This window comes from Mustelus asterias, chromosome 21 (assembly GCF_964213995.1).
Source record: "Mustelus asterias chromosome 21, sMusAst1.hap1.1, whole genome shotgun sequence".
NCBI classification, from domain to species: domain Eukaryota; kingdom Metazoa; phylum Chordata; class Chondrichthyes; order Carcharhiniformes; family Triakidae; genus Mustelus; species Mustelus asterias.
The window spans coordinates 3,460,039-3,478,790 of record NC_135821.1 but is presented as its reverse complement, the minus strand read 5'-3'; the positions used below and the strand labels follow the sequence as shown (position 1 = coordinate 3,478,790).

The following is an 18,752-nucleotide window of genomic DNA, read 5'->3' as shown; positions in this document are numbered from 1 at the left end:
ACAGCAGGAAGTGTTTTTCTGAGTTTAGATTTGAGCACAATAATGTTGTCCTCTGTCCTGGATGATGTCGAGCTTCTTGAATGTTGTGGCACTCATCCAGGTACAGTAAAATACTGATGAGATGAATCCCAGGGAATCCATTCGGAGATTTGCGGAGTTTTGTCATAGCCCAGGAGGCCCATTCCCACATGAATGCATCTGTATGTGAACCAGTACGCCAACAAACACAGTTTATGTAAAAAGATTCAAGTGTCAAAGGAAAACAGAGTAAAACAAAGTAATTATGTGAGAAAATCTTTATTCAATTTCCCTTGAGGCCTCGCCTCGTAAAAGGTTGGAGTTTTGCCTTGGAAAATGCTGGGAGTGAGCTCCAGGTAAACTCTGTAATCATTTTCTGCTTAGTATTCTGTTTTCGGGCATGCACGATACAACATGTCATCAATGTAGTTAAAAATGGTTTTGGTTTGTTGGACTGTAGTGTGAAATCCTGGAACATCACTACGGCCTTCGCGGCATCAGCTAGGGAAACGGGCAGGTGATCAGGTGGGCATTCATTGGACTCTTCAGAGTCGTCGGCCTCCTTGGCTCAATGGTTTTGCGCTCTTGTGTGATCTAACGCTGCTCTGAATGGTTGGCGCTGTCATATTACCTTAGACAAGTTCAGCTAGTCCATCTTACTAATGTGGAATTTTGGCTTATAACCGGCAATTTGCTTTACTGCCGGTGGGAATGGCTGACAACTTTGACATAATCGGAATGTCGTGTCATCCAAGATTGGCTCATTGTGATTTCACTGTAAGTGGAGAACATCCCATTACGCTCCTGACTTGTGCCTTTCTTGATTTCCTTTTCCAGATTCCATACTCAGAGCTCGGTGGCAAGATCCTTGTGATGGCAGTGTACGACTTTGACCGGTTTTCGAAGCATGATGCTATTGGCGAAATTCAGATTCCAATGAGCAGCATTGACCTAGCTCATGTGATTGAAGAGTGGCGAGACCTTGAGTCAGCTGAGAAGGAGGAGGTATGGAGTTAACTCTTAGGCAGCTGATGGCAGTTTATTACAGACTCCTTGAAGAAAGGGTTCCATTAGTGATCAGAAAATGTTATCAATAAAGCAAGTTAAAGCAAAAAGAACACTCTTAAAATAGTCCTGAGAATGAATATGTAATGCCTCTCCTAAGAGGGACAATGTTCTTCCTTTAGGGGAGAGAAGACTTCAAGCGTGGCTACGGATCTGATTTTGAAAATAATAGTCCAGTTTTGGGGTGGCCTTCTAATAATCTTTGCACCTCAAAACCAGATATTAAAGCCTCAAAATTTCAAGACCATATCCCTGTCAAACACCTTGACATATTTCACTATGTTAGAGGCGACTATATAAATGCAAGTTGCCGGTTGTGGATAGAGAATTATGCTTCGGGGTCAGTACATCTGTTGCGGTGCTCCCAATTTTCTGGCCATTGATTTTAGTTATGATGCTTAAAACTCTGGCTTTTGGTCCTTGTATTTAAGAGGTAAGGCTTTGTCCTATACAAGGCTCATCTAAAGCAGAAAACTATCATTTAGCACAAATTAGCTTGAGGGAATAGGTTTGTTCAATCCATGCTGAAAGAAGGACTCAAAACATGTTTGTGTTGGTAAGTTGTGCTGCATTGTTACGGCTGCGTGTCTGATCCACCCTCCCTTTGATCCAAGATGCCCACTGGATCAGTGCTTTCACCCTTAGCTTAGCAACAGATCCTGAGAGGCCACCAAGTAGAGGACCCTTTACTCCACAACGAACTGCGAGGGTGGAAAATTCTGGCATGGGTGTTTGAAATGGAAATGACCCATTTCCAAGCACCCACGTCCCTCACACAGCTGTGCAAACAATAAACTCCCAGTTAAAAATCCAAGATCGCTAATAATTTTGAATGCACTTTGGAATAAAGCTGTAATTTTTTACCATGTGGTATAATTGATTTGTCATTTTGACAGAACCATGTTTTGTTCTGTTTTCTACAATTCACAGTATGTGCAAACAGCAGTCATTTGCACAAATGGGTAATATCCCCAAATCAATATTATATCCATCATAAAATTCAATGTGAAGATTGAGGAGTCAACAGCAGCATAGAGCGTTCCAAGATTCATTTAAGATTCAGCCAGAAGTCTTGCTGCTTAGACTAAATATAAAATCGAGGGCGGAATTCCCCGGCCGCGCTGGTCTAAGAGCCGGAGATTCCCACCCGACCGTCAATGACATTTCACATTCTCCGCAACTCGCCCGCTAAAATCCCAGTGGCGAGAGGAATGGGAGAATTCCGGTCCAAGTATTTTTTGTTGCTGTTATTGGTCAGACTAAATATGGTCAGAGTTGAGGAAAGTCAGGGTGGGATTTTCTGGCCCTTCCCACTGGTGGGATCTTCCGGTCCTGCCAAAGGTGATCTTCCCCCCCACCACAGCGGGTTCCCTGGCAGTGAGACGGGCGAGCAAAACACCACTGACTTTAACGGGATGGAAGAATCTGCTGGAAGTGGGGGGAGGCGGGGGGGGGGGGGGGGGGTTGCAGAAAATCCCTCCCTCAGCTTCTGATTTTGTGAAATTTTCAAGAACTCTTTTGTTGTTTATTAAAGCAAGAGAAACTGGGAGACATCTGCTTTTCTCTTCGCTACGTCCCGACGGCAGGAAAACTCACAGTCATTGTACTGGAGGCCAAAAACCTCAAGAAAATGGATGTGGGTGGACTTTCAGGTAGGATTGAAAGTTTCCAATATAGATTTCTGCTTGAAATTGTTTTTTTAATTCTTTCTTGGGATCTGGGCATCGCTGGCATGGCCAGTACTTTTGTTGCCTATCTCTAATTGCTCTTGAGAAAGTGGTGGTGAGCCATCTTGTTTAACCGCTGCAGTCCATCTGGTGTAGGTACACCCACCATGCAGTTAGGAAGGAAGTTCCAGGATTTTAATTCAGTGAAGGTGAAGGTATGGCGATTATAATTAGGATGGTGTTTGGTTTGATGAGGAACTTGCAGCTGGTAGTGTTCCTATGCGTTTGCTGCCCTTGTCCTTCCAGGTGGCAGAGATCACATGTTTGGAAGATGCTGATGAAGGAGCATTGGTGAGTTTCTGCAGTGCATCTTTTATATAATACACAATGCCACCATTGTGGGTCATTGATGGATGGAGTGAATGTTTAAGTTGATAGATGGGCGCCGATCAAGCAGATTGCTTTGTCCTGGATGGTGTTGAGCTTCCCAAGATTTGTTGGAGCTGTACCCATTCAGGCAAGTGGAGAGTATTCCATCACACTCCCGACTTGTGTCTTGTAGATGGAGTCAGGACCTGGGAGTCTCTGACCTTTTGTCACCATAGTATTTATATGGCTGAAATTAAAACAGAAATTTCTGGGAAAATGCAGCAGGTCTGCAAAATCTATGGAGACAGAAATAGAGTTAACATTTTGAGTCAAATATGACTCTTCTTCACAACTGATTATATGGCTAGTCCACTTCAGTTTCTGGTCAGTGGTAACAACATGGAGACAACATTGACCATAAACACAATCAAATCAGTCACATAAATGTTGTGGCTACTAGAGCAGGCATACTTTTACATCCTGACTCCCCAAAAGCCTCTTGGCCACCTTTAAGGCACAATTCAGGAGTGTGATGGAATACACTTGTCTTGATGGATGCAGCTGTAACAATACTCAAAGAAATTGACACCATCCAGAATAAAGCACTCCACCTGATCAGCACTATCTGAAACATCCTCCCTCCACCAGCATCATGGTTTATTTTTAACTAGCATTTCCCTAGCCCATGTCCTCCACCACCTAGAAGGGTAGAGCAGAAGGTGGATGGGGACACCATTATCTTCAAATTTCCCTGCAAGTCATCCAGCCAACTTGGAAAAGCGTCTCTGTTCCCTCATCAAAATTCTGGAACATCCTACTGAACAAATGGACTGGAGCAGTTTGACAAAGACAGTGAGGGATGAACAATAAAGACCAAATATATGTTCCTTTCCTTTTCTCCTGACCCCCCCATCGCTCTCTCCTCATCCCTGTCTTTACCCATTTCCTTACCCATTTGCCTCTTGAATCTTTCCCTCATCAGTCATTGTCTTTCTCCTCTTTCTGCCTCTTTGCATTTGTCTGCTTATAAATAATCATTTTACACTAGTCATTGTACATTTACAGGGCTTTTTAACCGTATGTACATTTCCCTCATAAGACATATATCTAACTGACATACTGTACTCATTAACGTATTTCCCAAAATATTATGAGGCTGCAATGTAAATCCATTTGGAATAAATCACAGATGTCAAAGAGAATACACCCACAATCTATTTTTAAAATCTAAGGCATGTGTATAAATTGTATTTTAGAAAACCAATGAAGGCAACAAGGGATTAAATTCACACTAGGAATGGTGATATGAGCGGTGGTTATTGATCAGATATATGGATGGGAAAATAGGAGGATAGAGAGGGGAAGGCACCCTGGGATTTCATTTGCTTCTATTTGTGCCAGGTTTCCTTGGCTCTTGAACTGTATCCGACCCCTTTGGTCCAAAAGTATTACAGCAAATCTTCGGTTCGATGCCATTATAAAGTAATTTACTCAGGCTGCCAGATTCCATCTCCAGGGTGTATAAATGTAAGTGTCCCTCGGAGTTTGAGACTCAGCAAGGACCATAGGTTAAATTGGGCTGAGCTGAATTCAATCTCCTTATACATAGTCTTATTTGCAGAGATTCCTCATTGTGTTTGGATTATTAACCCACCGAGGATCTGGGTGAAACCTACTGTGGCACAGGCCCGGGTTAGGTTGGGATCATGTTTGGCTGGGCTCCTGTCTTAATGAATTTGTGTGGATAGGGAAAAACAAATGTCAGAACAGATAAATTATTTGTTGAACATAGAAACATAAATTTGGATTAAATGAGACTCATAGCTGTTCTTGGGATTCAAATGACACAGGCAAGTCTGCATCTATGGCCCATCTTGACTTTCTGTGTATAAAACTGACTAGACTTCTAGGCCACTTCAGAGAACCAATTAAGTTCACCTATCATTTAGACTGTGTAGAGTGGCAAATTCTGCAGCTTGAACAGGAACAATAAGTGATGGGTGGTGTTGGACATGGGTTTTTATTGCCAATCCAGTAATTTACATGACCAGGTTTTTTGAAAATATTCTGTATATTGTAGGTCTGTGGGTAGATTATAAATAAAGCTAAGCAGAAACACGAAAACAAGAATATGGATGACAATTGCAGGTCCATGCAGTTTCTGAATGCAATAAAAGGCTGAAGATGTTTTTTGATTCCTTTGATGATATATGATGATAAAATAAACAATGAACAATTAAATCCACTGTATCCACAGATCATCTACAATGTGCCCTATTTAGACTCTACCATTTAATCTCTGAAGTGGAAGTCTTGTATAAATGTTCCCCAAGATAACGAAACAACACTCCAGAATATCTATCCATCCCCACATAAGCAATTTTCAGTCCTGGCTCATTGCTTCCCACAGCTGTCATTCCCTTAGTCAATGCATCTTAGGACTGACTCATTGCTTTCAATGGGTGAGCTAAAATGTCATTCTTGTCGACATAACAACGACTTGGATTGGTACAATGACATCAGCAAAATAAAGTGTCCCATGGCACTTCACATAGGAAAGGACAGATATCAAATAATGGCAGGAAAGAGATTATCAAGAGCATGGTCAAAAAGCTGTACTTTGAGGATGCTTTTAAAGATAGGGACAGCACAGTTACAAAACAGTGAGATTGAAGAAGAAAATTCGGGGAAGTAACCCCAAGATAAATGGAGAGGCAGTGATGCCAGGGATTGTGGTGGCTGCCATCTCTGTTCAAAGCCCAGGTGCTGAGTGCCCAACTGTGCAGTGACAGGGGCATTCACTCTCTTATCAGGTGCCTCTTTGCCCTGTTAACTCTCTTATGGGGCTGGGGTGATGCCAGGGGCAGCCATTGCTGCTTCCCAACTCTTCACCCATCTCGCTTTGGTTGGTAACTTGTCCATCTCTTTAAGAATGTAAACCTAAACCCTTTATAAACCTTTAATGAGCTTTTAAACATTGTTAATTCGTCTCAATTACAATCCCTGTTCCACCTTTCCTTCTGCACTGGTGATTAATGCTGGCGCCAGGGATAGAGTTTTAAATTGACACACATCCCAACATTTTTGGGCCCCTTGTCTCTTCTCCATTCCCAACTTCAGAATGGATAGGCGCGGTGGCACAGTGGTCAGCACTATTGCCTCACAGCGCCAGGGACCTGGGTTCGATTCCTGGCTGGGGTCACTGTCTGTGTGGAGTTTGCATGTTCTCCCTGTGTCTGCGTGGGTTTCCTCCGGGTGCTCCAGCTTCCTCCCACAGTCCAAAGATGTGCGGGTTAGGTGGATTGGCCATGCTAAATTGTCCTTTAGTGTCAGGGGGACCAGCCAGGGTAAATGCATGGACTTATGGGGATAGGGCCTGGGTGGGTTTGTGGTCGGTGCAGACTCGATGGGATGAATGGCCTCATTCTGCAGTGTGGGATTCTATCTATCTATGGATTGTGAAAATTCAGCCCTATGATTTTGAATTTACTGAGTAGGAGCACAGAGAATGATGCAGGTGAGCAAGGGCTTGGTTGATGGATCATCAATGCTTTATTAGTGTCAGAGTCCAGACAGCGAAATTCTGGTTGTGTTGGAGTTTGTCTGCGAAAAAGAGGTTGAAGAAGTAGCAACAGAATGTGAAGTGGAAGAAAATATTTAGTTTACCTTTAAGCTGTTGCCTCCCTGCCCTCTGTGTGTTGGGGTAAAAGTTCCATAGAGAGTTAGAGCAAGAAGGGGACCATTCCGCCCATTGTGTCTGTACAAGCTGAAATAGAGTTATCAAACCTAATCTCACTTTCCAGCCTATCCATAGCCTTATAGTTTATGGCGCTTCATGTACATTTCCACGTTTTTTGAAAGCTCGATGAGGGTTTCTGCTGCCACACCCTTTTAGGCAATGAGTTCCAGACCCCCACCACCCTCAGGGTGAAAAACATCTCTCCTCAAATTAATTCTAATCCTTATGCCAATTAAATCTATGCCCCTTGGTTATTAACATTTCTGTTAAGGAAACTGGCCACTCTATCTCGGCCCCTCATATAGTTATACACCTCAATTAAAGCTCTCCGTTCCAAAGAAAACAATCTCCCCTATCTAATCTTTCCTCGTAGCTAAAATTTTCCAGTCCTGCCAACAACCTCACGCTGTATTGTGTTAAAAATAATTTCCATTTAATGTTAGCTTTGAAGGTTTCGCTTCCAAACCAATAGTGAGTCTAACCTCTGAAGACTGAACATAGTCACATCACAACCTTTGATCTGGTTAAGATGTTGTTTCCTTGGGTGAAGCAGTTTTGTTTGATCTCAGCTCATTTACTGGGAAGCAGGTGCTAACATAAACATTACAGTAATCTCAGGAGTAGTTTTATTAGCAGGAGGGTTTGCTAAAAGCATGCTTGCTTGTGACCGCCCCCCCCCCCCCCCCCCCCCCCCACACAACCTAACAAAAACTTAAATGAGCCAAGGTGACTGCAGCACTCGAAAGGTTAAATATTGCAATGGTTGTTACGTTGTCGATTTTATTTTCAGCCTTCTGGGGCAGCATGTTCTACATAATTTGCAGCTATTCAAATGATTGACATATCTACCCTAGATCCATATGTGAAGATTCACCTCATGCAGAATGCCAAGAGACTGAAGAAAAAGAAGACTACCATTAAAAAGAACACTTTGAATCCGTACTACAATGAGTCATTCAGTTTTGAAGTGCCCTTTGAACAGATTCAGGTACGGTCAAGGACTTCAATTCACTTGCATAAACCCCATTAGATTTCACTTATGTGTGTACCAACAGAATACCAACTAAAGGTGCAGGATGGATTCACACAGTTTTGAAAACTTCTGACAAGTGTAATCTTCGTGGAACAGCCTTAAATGAAGCTCGTAGCTCTGAATCATCCCTTGTGTAAAAGAAGAACTCAGATCTATGTTTTCGTCTTTCATTTTTCTGAGTTTCCATGGTAACTACCAAGGCCAACAATCCATCCCCACTACCCTTCATTTAAAAGCACTTCTGGTGTAGATGCACTTTTGAAAATTCTCCAACAATCTCTTCATTGTGCAGATTGCGATATTTTCTATTGTCAACCTCATTTCAGGCTGCTGTTTTCTAAGCAGGAGTTACTGGCTGGCAAATCAACAATCCCAGATAACCTGACCTGTTGATAATTTTTGAGTTGCATTTATCTGCGCATGTTCACATCTGCCAGAGGTTTTAACACAAATCGCTACAAGCTGCAATTACACAAATCCCTTCTTTGTATTCAGGCACTCAGCAGTCAAGATTTTCCACTGATCGCTATCTATATTTTGTCAGCAAATGTGTATTATTGATTCACATTAACATTCTGCTGATATTTTTTACATGAATGCACAAAATCTTCATGCATAACAGACAGGGAAAGAATTGTATTCACGCTGCTATTGTGATTCTTGCTTACAAAAATCCCTTAACCACCCTCACTGTTGAATTCACAGTTACTCTGTCCAATTACAGTCTGCAACCCTTGCCCTATTAAATAAACAGGAATTCTACGGTTACACTGCAACTATCCCCTCGATTGCTGAATAAACGGCAATTCCGTACAATTGTACAGGGCTTGTCCCACTGAATAAATAGGAATTCTGTTCAATTGAACAGTGCATAGCCCTTACCCAGCCGAACAAACAGGAATTCCGTACTCTTCCCCACTGAGAAACCGTTACCCTAGACAATAGAGCAATCCCATGCAATGAGTTGCACTTATCCTAATGGGTAAGCAGTAACTCTGCACAGTTACATAATAAGTAATTTCTACCTTGTAGAATGAACAGGAATTCTGTAGTTGCACAGCGCATACTACATTCAAGGGACTGTTTTGATTCCAGACTTGGTTGTATTGTTACTCCCATTATCTGATTGTATAACTGAATAAACAGGAACTCCCCGCAGTCAAAGCATGTACCTATAAAATAAACAAGAACAATATGTTACATTTTAATGAATATGATGTTGAAAATGAGTCTAGAAATTACGTTTTTTTGGGGCACAGAATTGACATTAAATAGGATGAAGGGGGAAGGGGCTTTGGAGCCAAAACTATTTCCTGCTCTCTGGCCAGATTCTGGAATTCCAAAAGTTGGATTGGATGCTTCTTCCGTCCACCTTCTCCTCCTGTTGTAACAATACATTTGGGAGCAAGACTGGAAATAAAAGGGATTGACTGCCCTCAGGAAAGCAGTTCATCATATCAGGATTTGGAGAGCAACAACATTCCTCCTTTGGGGAATTTTGATCCCCATGCACAAGCAATATGCCACCCTGAAATGCCGCTGCCCATCGTGCCATATGTGACACAAACACCTGTTAAGGTGTTACAACTAGTCCCTACCCAGGGATTTGGGACAGCTTCATTGCCCGGGTAGGTGGGCAGGTGAGATGTCCCTTCCCATTGCACATCCAACTGAACATCACTGGGGCCAGAATTCCTAGGCCATGGCCATTGGTTGAATAGAGCAACCTTGTGTCTTGCCTTTGCTATATCGGCAGTAACAATTTTCACTCTTCACCCGTTCATTTTCTAGAAAGTCCAGGTGGTCATTACTGTGCTGGATTATGACAAGTTGGGGAAGAATGAAGCGATTGGCAAGTGTTTTGTGGGATACAACGCGACTGGCGCTGAACTTCGACATTGGTCCGACATGCTTGCCAACCCTAGGCGGCCTATTGCTCAATGGCACACCCTCCAGCCTGAAGAAGAAATCGACATTGCCCTGGGAATCAAGACGTCATGATATAACACTCAGGCTATTAGGAGTTGCAGTAGTTGAATAAGCTTTGAACAGCCGTTTGTTTTTTGTGGCTATTTGTAAAATATATAACACACAAGTTGTTGACGAACCTACACATGTACCTGTTTCAGGATGTCACAGTATGCTCAGAATAACCTTGAATAAGCCCAGGTGTTTCTCTACTTTTCAGGCAGTCTGTGCTCAATGATTATATTCAAGGGACTGTTTTTATTCCAGACCTGGTTGTATCGTTATTTCCATTATCTGATTGTGTAGCGTCGTGCCTATGTTGTCAGGAGAAAGTTGGAAAGAAAGGGAGCAAGAACCACAGGGGGAAGAACGGATGGCGAAAAAATACATTGAAAACAAAAGAAGAAAGAAAATGAAAAGATACAAAGATGATGGAATGAAGGAAAGGAAAGGGAAAGGTGTATACAGCGACCCCCTAAAAAGGTGATCAGTGACTGCAGTGAACAGGCAGAATTCTATTTTGTGAACAGGAGTATGATCTGTTGAATAAAACTTAAGTTATTGTTCCTCATGCTTCTGTACCTGGTGGTGGTGATTGAAACATTGCCGAGCTCCTGTTCAAATCAGAACAGGATAGCAATATGCTTACATACTTGACAATATCTTCATACCAGTTATTTCTCTATTACAATATCACACAAGTCTGAGCCAATATCAAAATGACTTTTATTTATATAATTTCCACTTATATAGCACCTTCAATGTAATAAAACATCTCAAGGCACTTCACAAGGTGGGTGGAACGGTGACACAGTGTTAGCATTGCTGTCTCACAGCGCCAGGGACCTGGGTTCGATTCCTGGCTTGGGTCACTGTCTGTGTGGAGTTTGCACATTCTCCCCGTGTCTGCGTGGGTTTCCTCTGGGTGCTCCAGTTTCCCCCCACAGTCTGAAAGACGTGCTGGTTAGGTGCATTGACCCGAAAAGGTGCCGGAGTGTGGCGACTCGGGAAATTTCACAGTAACTTCATTGCAGTGTTAATGTAAGTCTTGTGGCTAATAAATAAACTTTAACTTTAAGAGCCATTGTAAAACAAAACACAATTCAAAGTCACATAAGGAAGGCCAAAGGTTTGGAAGAAGATGTACGTTTTAAGAAGTGTCTTAAAGGAGGAATGCGATGTGGAGAGATCCAGGGAGGGAATTCCAGAGTTTAAGACTCTGAGCAGCTGAATGCAAGGCCACCAGTGGTGAAGCAATTAAAATCAGTGATGTTCAAGAGGCCAGATTTGGAGCAGTGCTAATATTTTGGAGGGTTGTAGAGCAAGAGGAAATTATAAATGTAGCAATTACAGAGATAGAGCCACTTTTATCAGGTAAGTTTGCATAGAAATAACAAACAACAAAGGACCATATCCCACTTTCTTTTCCATAAGAGCTCAAGTGTTCTTTAAATGGAATCTCTTCTGATTAATTTAAGAGCAGATGTTGAGAGCTATGCAAGCTGTTTTGTATCGCCAAGCAGAAGCTTCACCGGAATGACTACAAAAGTTTACAGACAGGCATATACTCAGGGGAGATGATTGATAGTCACACCAAACAGCAGTAGAGCCCATTAAATGATCAGTGAAGACCTTTAGAGTCTATTAAATGATCAGTAAATTGAAATTACAGATAAAAGACCAGCTGCCAGTCCAGATGAGTCTCTGAAGCCGGTGAGCACCACAGAAAAAGAGGTTGCAATGCACCAACAGAAAAATAACTAAACTTGTAAAGTGGAATTTTCTGATTTCTTGTGCAGAGTGGACCAGCAGGCAGGAAGCTTGTGGGGGGGCGGTGGGATCTGCCACCCTAAGGATGACAGATGTTTAGCCACTCAGTGCAAAAAAAGGTTGAGGTGACTCCCATGACAGAACTAAAGAACTAACCCCCCACCCCCTCCATTATGGAGATCAGGGGCCTGTGCCCAGGGACAATGCCAAGATACTGGCACAACCCTCCCGTCCCAGGAGCTGTGCTCAAGGTGCACATCATGGGGGACCTGTCGTGATTCATATTGGCATGCCTTCACACAAATGGGCAATCCAATGGTGATGTTGGGGGGGGAGTGGGGCTATCAGGCATAAAGGCCTTATAATTATATTTAAATCTATGCAATTGGGATCCCGACTTTCAAAGTCAGGATTCCCCTTACGTCACCAGCGGGGCTGGGGACAATTGATCAGGGAAATCCCAACGGCACAAAAGCTGTTTTGGGACACCTGCGGGATTTTCCATCCCCACCGCCGTCCCTGCATCCCCCCAAAAATGGGAGCAGAAAATCCCCTCCATAGAATATTACAGGAGGAGGACATTTGGGCCATCCACTCCGTGCCAGCTCTTTGACAGAGCTCTCCAATTAATTCAATCCCTTGTCCTTTTCCTCAGCTCTACAATTTGTCCCCTTCAAGCATTCAATCCATTCCTATTGAATCTGCTTTCACACCCATTCAGGCAATGTGTTCCTAATCACAAGGACTTAGTATGTTTTTTTAAATTCTCATCTCGCCTCTGGCTCTTTTGTCATTTCCTTTAAATTTCATGCAATTTCTTTTTGAACAGTTTGTCATTTGGATCCCATTCTATGCAGGGATGTTATGTAATATTTGTCACGATTACTTGTGGTGCATGTGGTGATTTGTGGATGATTTTCTTCATTACTGGATAACAGCCGAGCAAATGTATTAATCGCTGTAAGTGTAGCCTAGTAATTGCTTGGTAAGGTCAGAGGGTAATCACTCAATCCATTCATTTGGCATCTGTGCATCTGCAATTTTAGTGACAGCATTAATCTGTTCATTTTTAATGGGTTACCATGTGGGTTAATACAGCAAGAAGTTTAACAACACCAGGTTAAAGTCCAACAGGTTTATTTGGTAGCAAAAGCCACACAAGCTTTCGGAGCTCCAAGCCCCTTCTTCAGGTGAGTGGGAATTCTGTTCACAAACAGAGCATATAAAGACACAAACTCAATTTACATGAATAATGGTTGGAATGCAAATAAATTGAGTTTGTGTCTTTATATGCTCTGTTTGTGAACAGAATTCCCACTCACCTGAAGAAGGGGCTTGGAGCTCCGAACGCTTGTGTGGCTTTTGCTACCAAATAAACCTGTTGGACTTTAACCTGGTGTTGTTAAACTTCTTACTGTGTTTACCCCAGTCCAACGCCGGCATCTCCACATCGTTAATACAGCAGACAGGGGAATGACACACAAACATGTTAATCATTTATCCATCAACCTCACCAGCAGCAATCTCAAGGCTTGCACCTCGCGTCACCATCCATACCCAAAACCATGAGCGGATTTCCCCAAAAAATCATAACGGCGAGAAAAATGAAGTGAACTATGCTGGTTTCTGAGGCATGCTCCGCTTTGCAATCTTTCAACACTCAGTCACTTTTTTGGAGAGTTGGGAACTTGGCGCTGGTACAGCAGCGGAACCTAAACACGCCGGTGAAAACAGCTTCAGAGCGCTCAGCCGCCATGTCACAAGAGCGCCCCGATCTCACTGGAAGATTCCCCCTCCCCAATGGACATTGGACCCCTTCACAGCGGCATGTTCTTTCCCCCAGCCGGGACATGAGGGCCTTCCCAATAGATCTCCTGACATGCCCCTCATCATGCACCCCCATCAAGACCCCTGGAAAGCCTTACCCCCATCATGGCACCCTTCATGATTCACCCTTGCATGACATCCCTGCATAGCCTCACCATATAGCCCCACCCAATCATTGCCCCCACCCCTGGCACACCGGCAGTGCCTGATGTCTGCTGCCAGGGTGTTTGTTGAGCACTGCAGGAGGGGCTGTTGGGTACCGCCAGGTGGTTACTGCCCGACAGGCACCGTCCGGTCATGCCCCCGACCACCCAGGGGCCTTGATGACCTCCGAGTCTCCCGACATGACCAGCTCGCCAGGTCTGCGCAAGTGCAGACCAGTGGTGATTCACACTGGTGTGACGTCTCATTGGAGAGATGGGAAGCATCCAGAAGGTGGGGAAGCATGCGTGCCAAACTCCCTGATGTTATTGAAATCCAGTCAATCTTTTGCGCCAATCGGAAGGTGTGTCTACATCAATGGGGGCAAAGTAAAAATGGTCGAGAGCTTCAAGTTTTTAGGTGTCCAGATCACCAACAATCTGTCCTGGTCCCCCCATGCCGACATTATAGTTAAGAAAGCCCACGAATGCCTCTACTTTCTCAGAAGACTAAGGAAATTTGGCATGTCAGCTACAACTCTCACCAATTTTTACAGATGCACCATAGAAAGCATTCTTTCTGGTTGTATCACAGCTTGGTATGGCTCCTGCTCTGCCCAAGACCGCAAGAAACTACAAAAGGTCGTGAGTGTAGCCCAATCCATCACGCAAACCAGCCTCCCATCCATTGACTCTGTCTACACTTCCCGCTGCCTCGGAAAAGCAGCCAGCATAATTAAGGACCCCACGCACCCTGGACATTCACTCTTCCACCTTCTTCCTTCGGGAAAAATATACAAATGTCTGAGGCTACGTACCAACCGACTCAAGAACAGCTTCTTCCCTGCTGCCATCAGACTTTTGAATGGACCTAGCTTGCATTAAGCTGATCTTTCCCTACACCCTAGCTATGACTGTAACACTACATTCTGCACTCTCTCCTTCTCTATGAACGGCTTGCTTTGGCTGTATAGCACACAAGAAACAATACTGTATACTAATACATGTGACAATAATAAATCAAATCAAAAAGGTGCCGGGAAGATCAAAAACCATTTTGTGCCAGGCACAAATTGGACTTTTAGCTTTCCTCGCTATTTTCCCAGCTGGCCAAACTGATTGCCGGGCACGGTGAGGTTAGGGTGGCCATTTCCAAATTTCCAAAAAGGAGGACAAAGATGGCAGCCGCGCGTGCGCACTGCTGCACATGGCCCCACGAAAGATGGCACTGCGTGTGCGCACCGCTGCATATCGCATCCAATTAAGATGGCGGCCGTTAATGCGGAGCTGAACAGTGGAGTTAAGGCCTGGCTCGGTGCAAACATGACATTGGGAAACTCTTTTTCGGGGTTTGGGCTTGTACAACATGCTTATAAAGCCTTCCTCATCACCCTCCAGATTCATCGCTCCCTGATCTCCGCCATTATTCTCTTACCGTTTGTCAATACGAGAGGTAAACCCTGATCTGCCTCCCCATGACTCGCACTGCGCATGCTTAAATCAACATGCAGCTCTGCCTTCCCTCATTCGATCCGATTGGCAGTCCCACTGCTCTTCCTATTGGCCCGGTGCTGCCGTCAATCAGTACCCGGGCATTGTGACCCAAAAAAGGAGGACAAATTAACGTCCGGCTCGAGATGGGGCCGGACGGAGGACAGAGTGCTCAAAAGCTGAACTGTCCGCCCTAAAGCCGGACGTCTGGCCTCCCTAGGTGAGGTGGTAAAATCGCACCCCATATCCCAACAACCAATGGTGTAGATCATCAAGCCACTTCCTGTTTCATTTGGTTTAGAGCACTGAGTAATTCTGCACACAGAACTGTGTGTGGATCTCTTCAAATTCAGAGGACTTTGGTTAAGATGTCAGCTGAGTGCCACAAAACACTTTAGTGCAGCTCACTACTGTCTAGAAAAATTGCATTTCTTAATGTAAAAAATTTAGTGCGGTTTCCTGTTGTCACAGGGTAATGAGCTAAGTTACAAGTCTATAGTAGCTAATTGGAAATCTCATTAAAGTATATAAAATATTAAGTAGTTTAGATTAGGTGTACCCAGGATATTACTTCAAAGTAGGGCAAGCCAGTAGGACATAGAAAAGGAAAAGCAATTACAGGAAGAACTTTACACAAAAAGATGATCGATGTTTGGGATAATGTGTCGGGTGGATGTTGCAGAGATTCAAGTGGATGTTAGGGTGGGAGAGTAAGGTTCAGCGGGCCCCATGATCCTTTCTCTTCTTAGTGTCTTATGGACATAAGCAGATGGCAAACTATTTTGCAAACCTGTTTTCTTATTGTGTTAGGGTGCCCCTTTGAGGAGAAAGTTGACCACTACAGATGTTGTATATTTCTTTTCCAATCTTTCAAAGTCCTGATTTCCTTTACTGAAATTGTTATCTCTACAATGATAAATTTTATTTAATTCCTCATTTATCTTCTGTGGAGTCTTCCTGCACCAGGTAGGACAGGCTCCAGCACTAACAATGGTCATTTAGGAAGGGCAATTAGCTTTCTAATTCTGCTTAACACTTCTTACTTGACAGCCACTGATCAGGTCACGAATTCGCCATGAGAATTGTAACCAACTAGTCACGACACTTCCTGGGGGAGAAGAGGGATTTACTTGAGATATTCCCTGTGCAATTCTGAGGAATTTGTACAATTTATATCCACACAGTGCCCTTAACATTCAAGGTGCTTCATCGAAACATGGTCAAACAATACAAAAGGCTGCCTCAGGTTGCCATCTTTCAGAGGAAATATTAAACTGGGGCCTTGTCTGCCCTGACAAGTGGAGATAAAAAATATCATGGTGTCATTTCAAAGAGAATTGACTGACTGGCAGAAGGCAGAGAGTGGGGATAAAGCGGTCTTTTTCAGGATGACAGCCGGTTCTCCCTGGTGGCCTAGGTCAGGATTCTATCCTTAATCAACATCCATGCAGCAGATTACCGATTATAGCATTACTATTTGTGGGCAATTGCTATGCATGAATTTTCAGGGTATGAACTGCTCCAGTTCAGTTTCTATTCAATCGTAACCCCCCCACCCCCAGGATGTTGTTAATGGGGGATTCAGTGATCCGGCGCCATTAAACATCAAGGGAGATGGTTATATTCTCTCTTGTTGGAGATGGTCATTGTTTGGCACTTATGTGGAGCAATTTAAGGGAGAGATTTTGCTGAAATATGTTTATTTCATCATTTCGGCCAGAAGTACCCACGCTAACATCTTTGTTGACCATTTAGGGGCCACATACAAAGAAAGAACCTGAATTTACATGGCATCTTGCACATCCGCAGTACATTCTAAAAGCTCTGTGTCTTACATTTCCAATATAGTCATTATTAGAACATAGGGGAAGGGGCAGCCAATTAATAAGCAGCAAGGGAAATCAAAGCAAGGTGATAAAAGGTCAAACTATTTTATTGATGTCGGTTGAAGGTTAAGCAGTGGCCAAGATATTGCTTATTTTTAATTAATAGCATGGAATTCTTTACATTGACCTGAGATAGGACCTCAGTTTAACACCTCTGAAAGACAGTATGTCCTCAAAGCTGTACTAAGGCGTCATTTTTTTATTCATTCAGGGATTTGTGGGTATCATTGGTTTGGCTAGCATTTTTTGTCCAGAGTGTCAGAGTGGTTAGCATTGCTGCCTCACAGCGCCGGGACCTGGGTTCAATTCTGGTCTTGGGTCACTGTCTGCGCAGAGTCTGCACATTCTCCCCGTGTCTGCGTGGGTTTCCTCCGGGTGCTCCGGTTTCCTCCCATAGTCTGAAAGACATGCTGGTTAGGTGCACTGACCCGAACAGGCGCAGGAGTGTGATGACTAGGGGAATTTCACAGCAACTTCATTGCAGTGTTAATGTAAACCTTACTTGTGACTAATAAATAATAAATAAACATCGAGAGACCACAGGTAAATCAAAGGAATGCGGATAGTGAGGGGGAGGGGGGCAAACTCCAACCTATAGTAAAGGTGAAGTACCATCACCTTGAAATCCCAGCACAGTGGCGTTGTGCAAAATAAGATTGTTTCTGTCTGGGATGAGTATGAGGCAGTTTGGGAGGACAGCTACACTGGGCTACAAGGCTCCTTGGGTTGCACACTCACTTGTTGAATGGTCAAGATCCAGTCGCTCACAAGGAACAGAGGCTTTGTACATCATATATGCCACATTCTTCGTGAAGACCTGATGGAGTTGGAGGTGGAGTTGGAGGGTTCCCCTTTCCGATAGCCTTGGTGGTGACGGTAGCAGTCAATTTATTTACTTCTGGGTCTTTCCAGGGATCATCAGGGAATCTATGCGGAATTTCTCAATCAGCAACATATTGCTGCATAAAGGAGGCCACTGCTGCCCTTTACAGTAAGGCCCATCATTATGTCAGGCTTGCTCTGGACGAGGATAGCCAGGCTAAAAGATTTACTGGCTTCACAGCCATTTCAGTCTTCCCAAGAATGCAACAGACAACGTTCATGTGGCTTCACGGGCTCCCTGGCAGCAGCCCCTACTGATTATAAACAGCAAGGGCTACCATACCATCAACATGCTACTCATGTGTGACCACTGAAAGCATACTGCACATGTATGCATGGTTGCCTAGGAGTTGCCATGACTCCTACATCCTGAGTCACTCCCAGGTGCCTGGGATTTTCAAGGGGCTTGAATGTCTGCAGGGATGGTTGCTGGGGGATAAGGGCCATCCACTTCAAATGCTTTCGCAGCGCAGCCCCCCCCCCCCCCCATCCCACCACCACCACCCCCGTGTCACTGACTAGGTCAGCATTTTTTGCCCATTGCTTATTGAATGACCAGTTGAGCAGTTTTAAGAGGATTAAGGAGTCAATTGCATTGGTGTGAGACTGGAATAACGTGGCAGGACAGGCAGTGTAAGGACAGCAGGTTTCATTCTGAAAGAGAAAATGCTGGAAAATCTCAACAGGTTTGTAAGGAGAGAAACGAGCTGACATTTTGAATCCAGATGACCCTTTGTCTACATAGCTTTGTGACACTACGGGACAATTTAGCATGGCCAATCCACCTAAACTGCACCTCTTGGGACAATAAGTGGCAATTTAGTATGGACAATCTACCTAAACTGCACCTCTACTAAGTGACAATTTAGCATGGTCAATCCACCTAACCTGCAGATC

At 43.9% G+C, this 18,752-nt stretch overlaps 1 protein-coding gene across 13 annotated transcripts in view; it reads left to right on the top strand.

Moving 5' to 3' along the window:
* The window catches only part of LOC144509057 (synaptotagmin-1-like), a 179,536-nt gene extending 169,106 nt beyond the window's left edge, over positions 1-10,430 (top strand). For all 13 annotated transcript variants that reach the window (XM_078237355.1, XM_078237362.1, XM_078237368.1 and 10 more), the window contains 4 exons: positions 856-1,023; positions 2,618-2,735; positions 7,713-7,846; positions 9,683-10,430. In XM_078237355.1, the coding sequence (XP_078093481.1) occupies positions 856-1,023; positions 2,618-2,735; positions 7,713-7,846; positions 9,683-9,892 (630 nt within the window). In that variant the 3' untranslated portion in view covers positions 9,893-10,430. The remainder of the gene's footprint in view (positions 1-855; positions 1,024-2,617; positions 2,736-7,712; positions 7,847-9,682) is intronic.
* Positions 10,431-18,752: the final 8,322 nt, after the last annotated feature.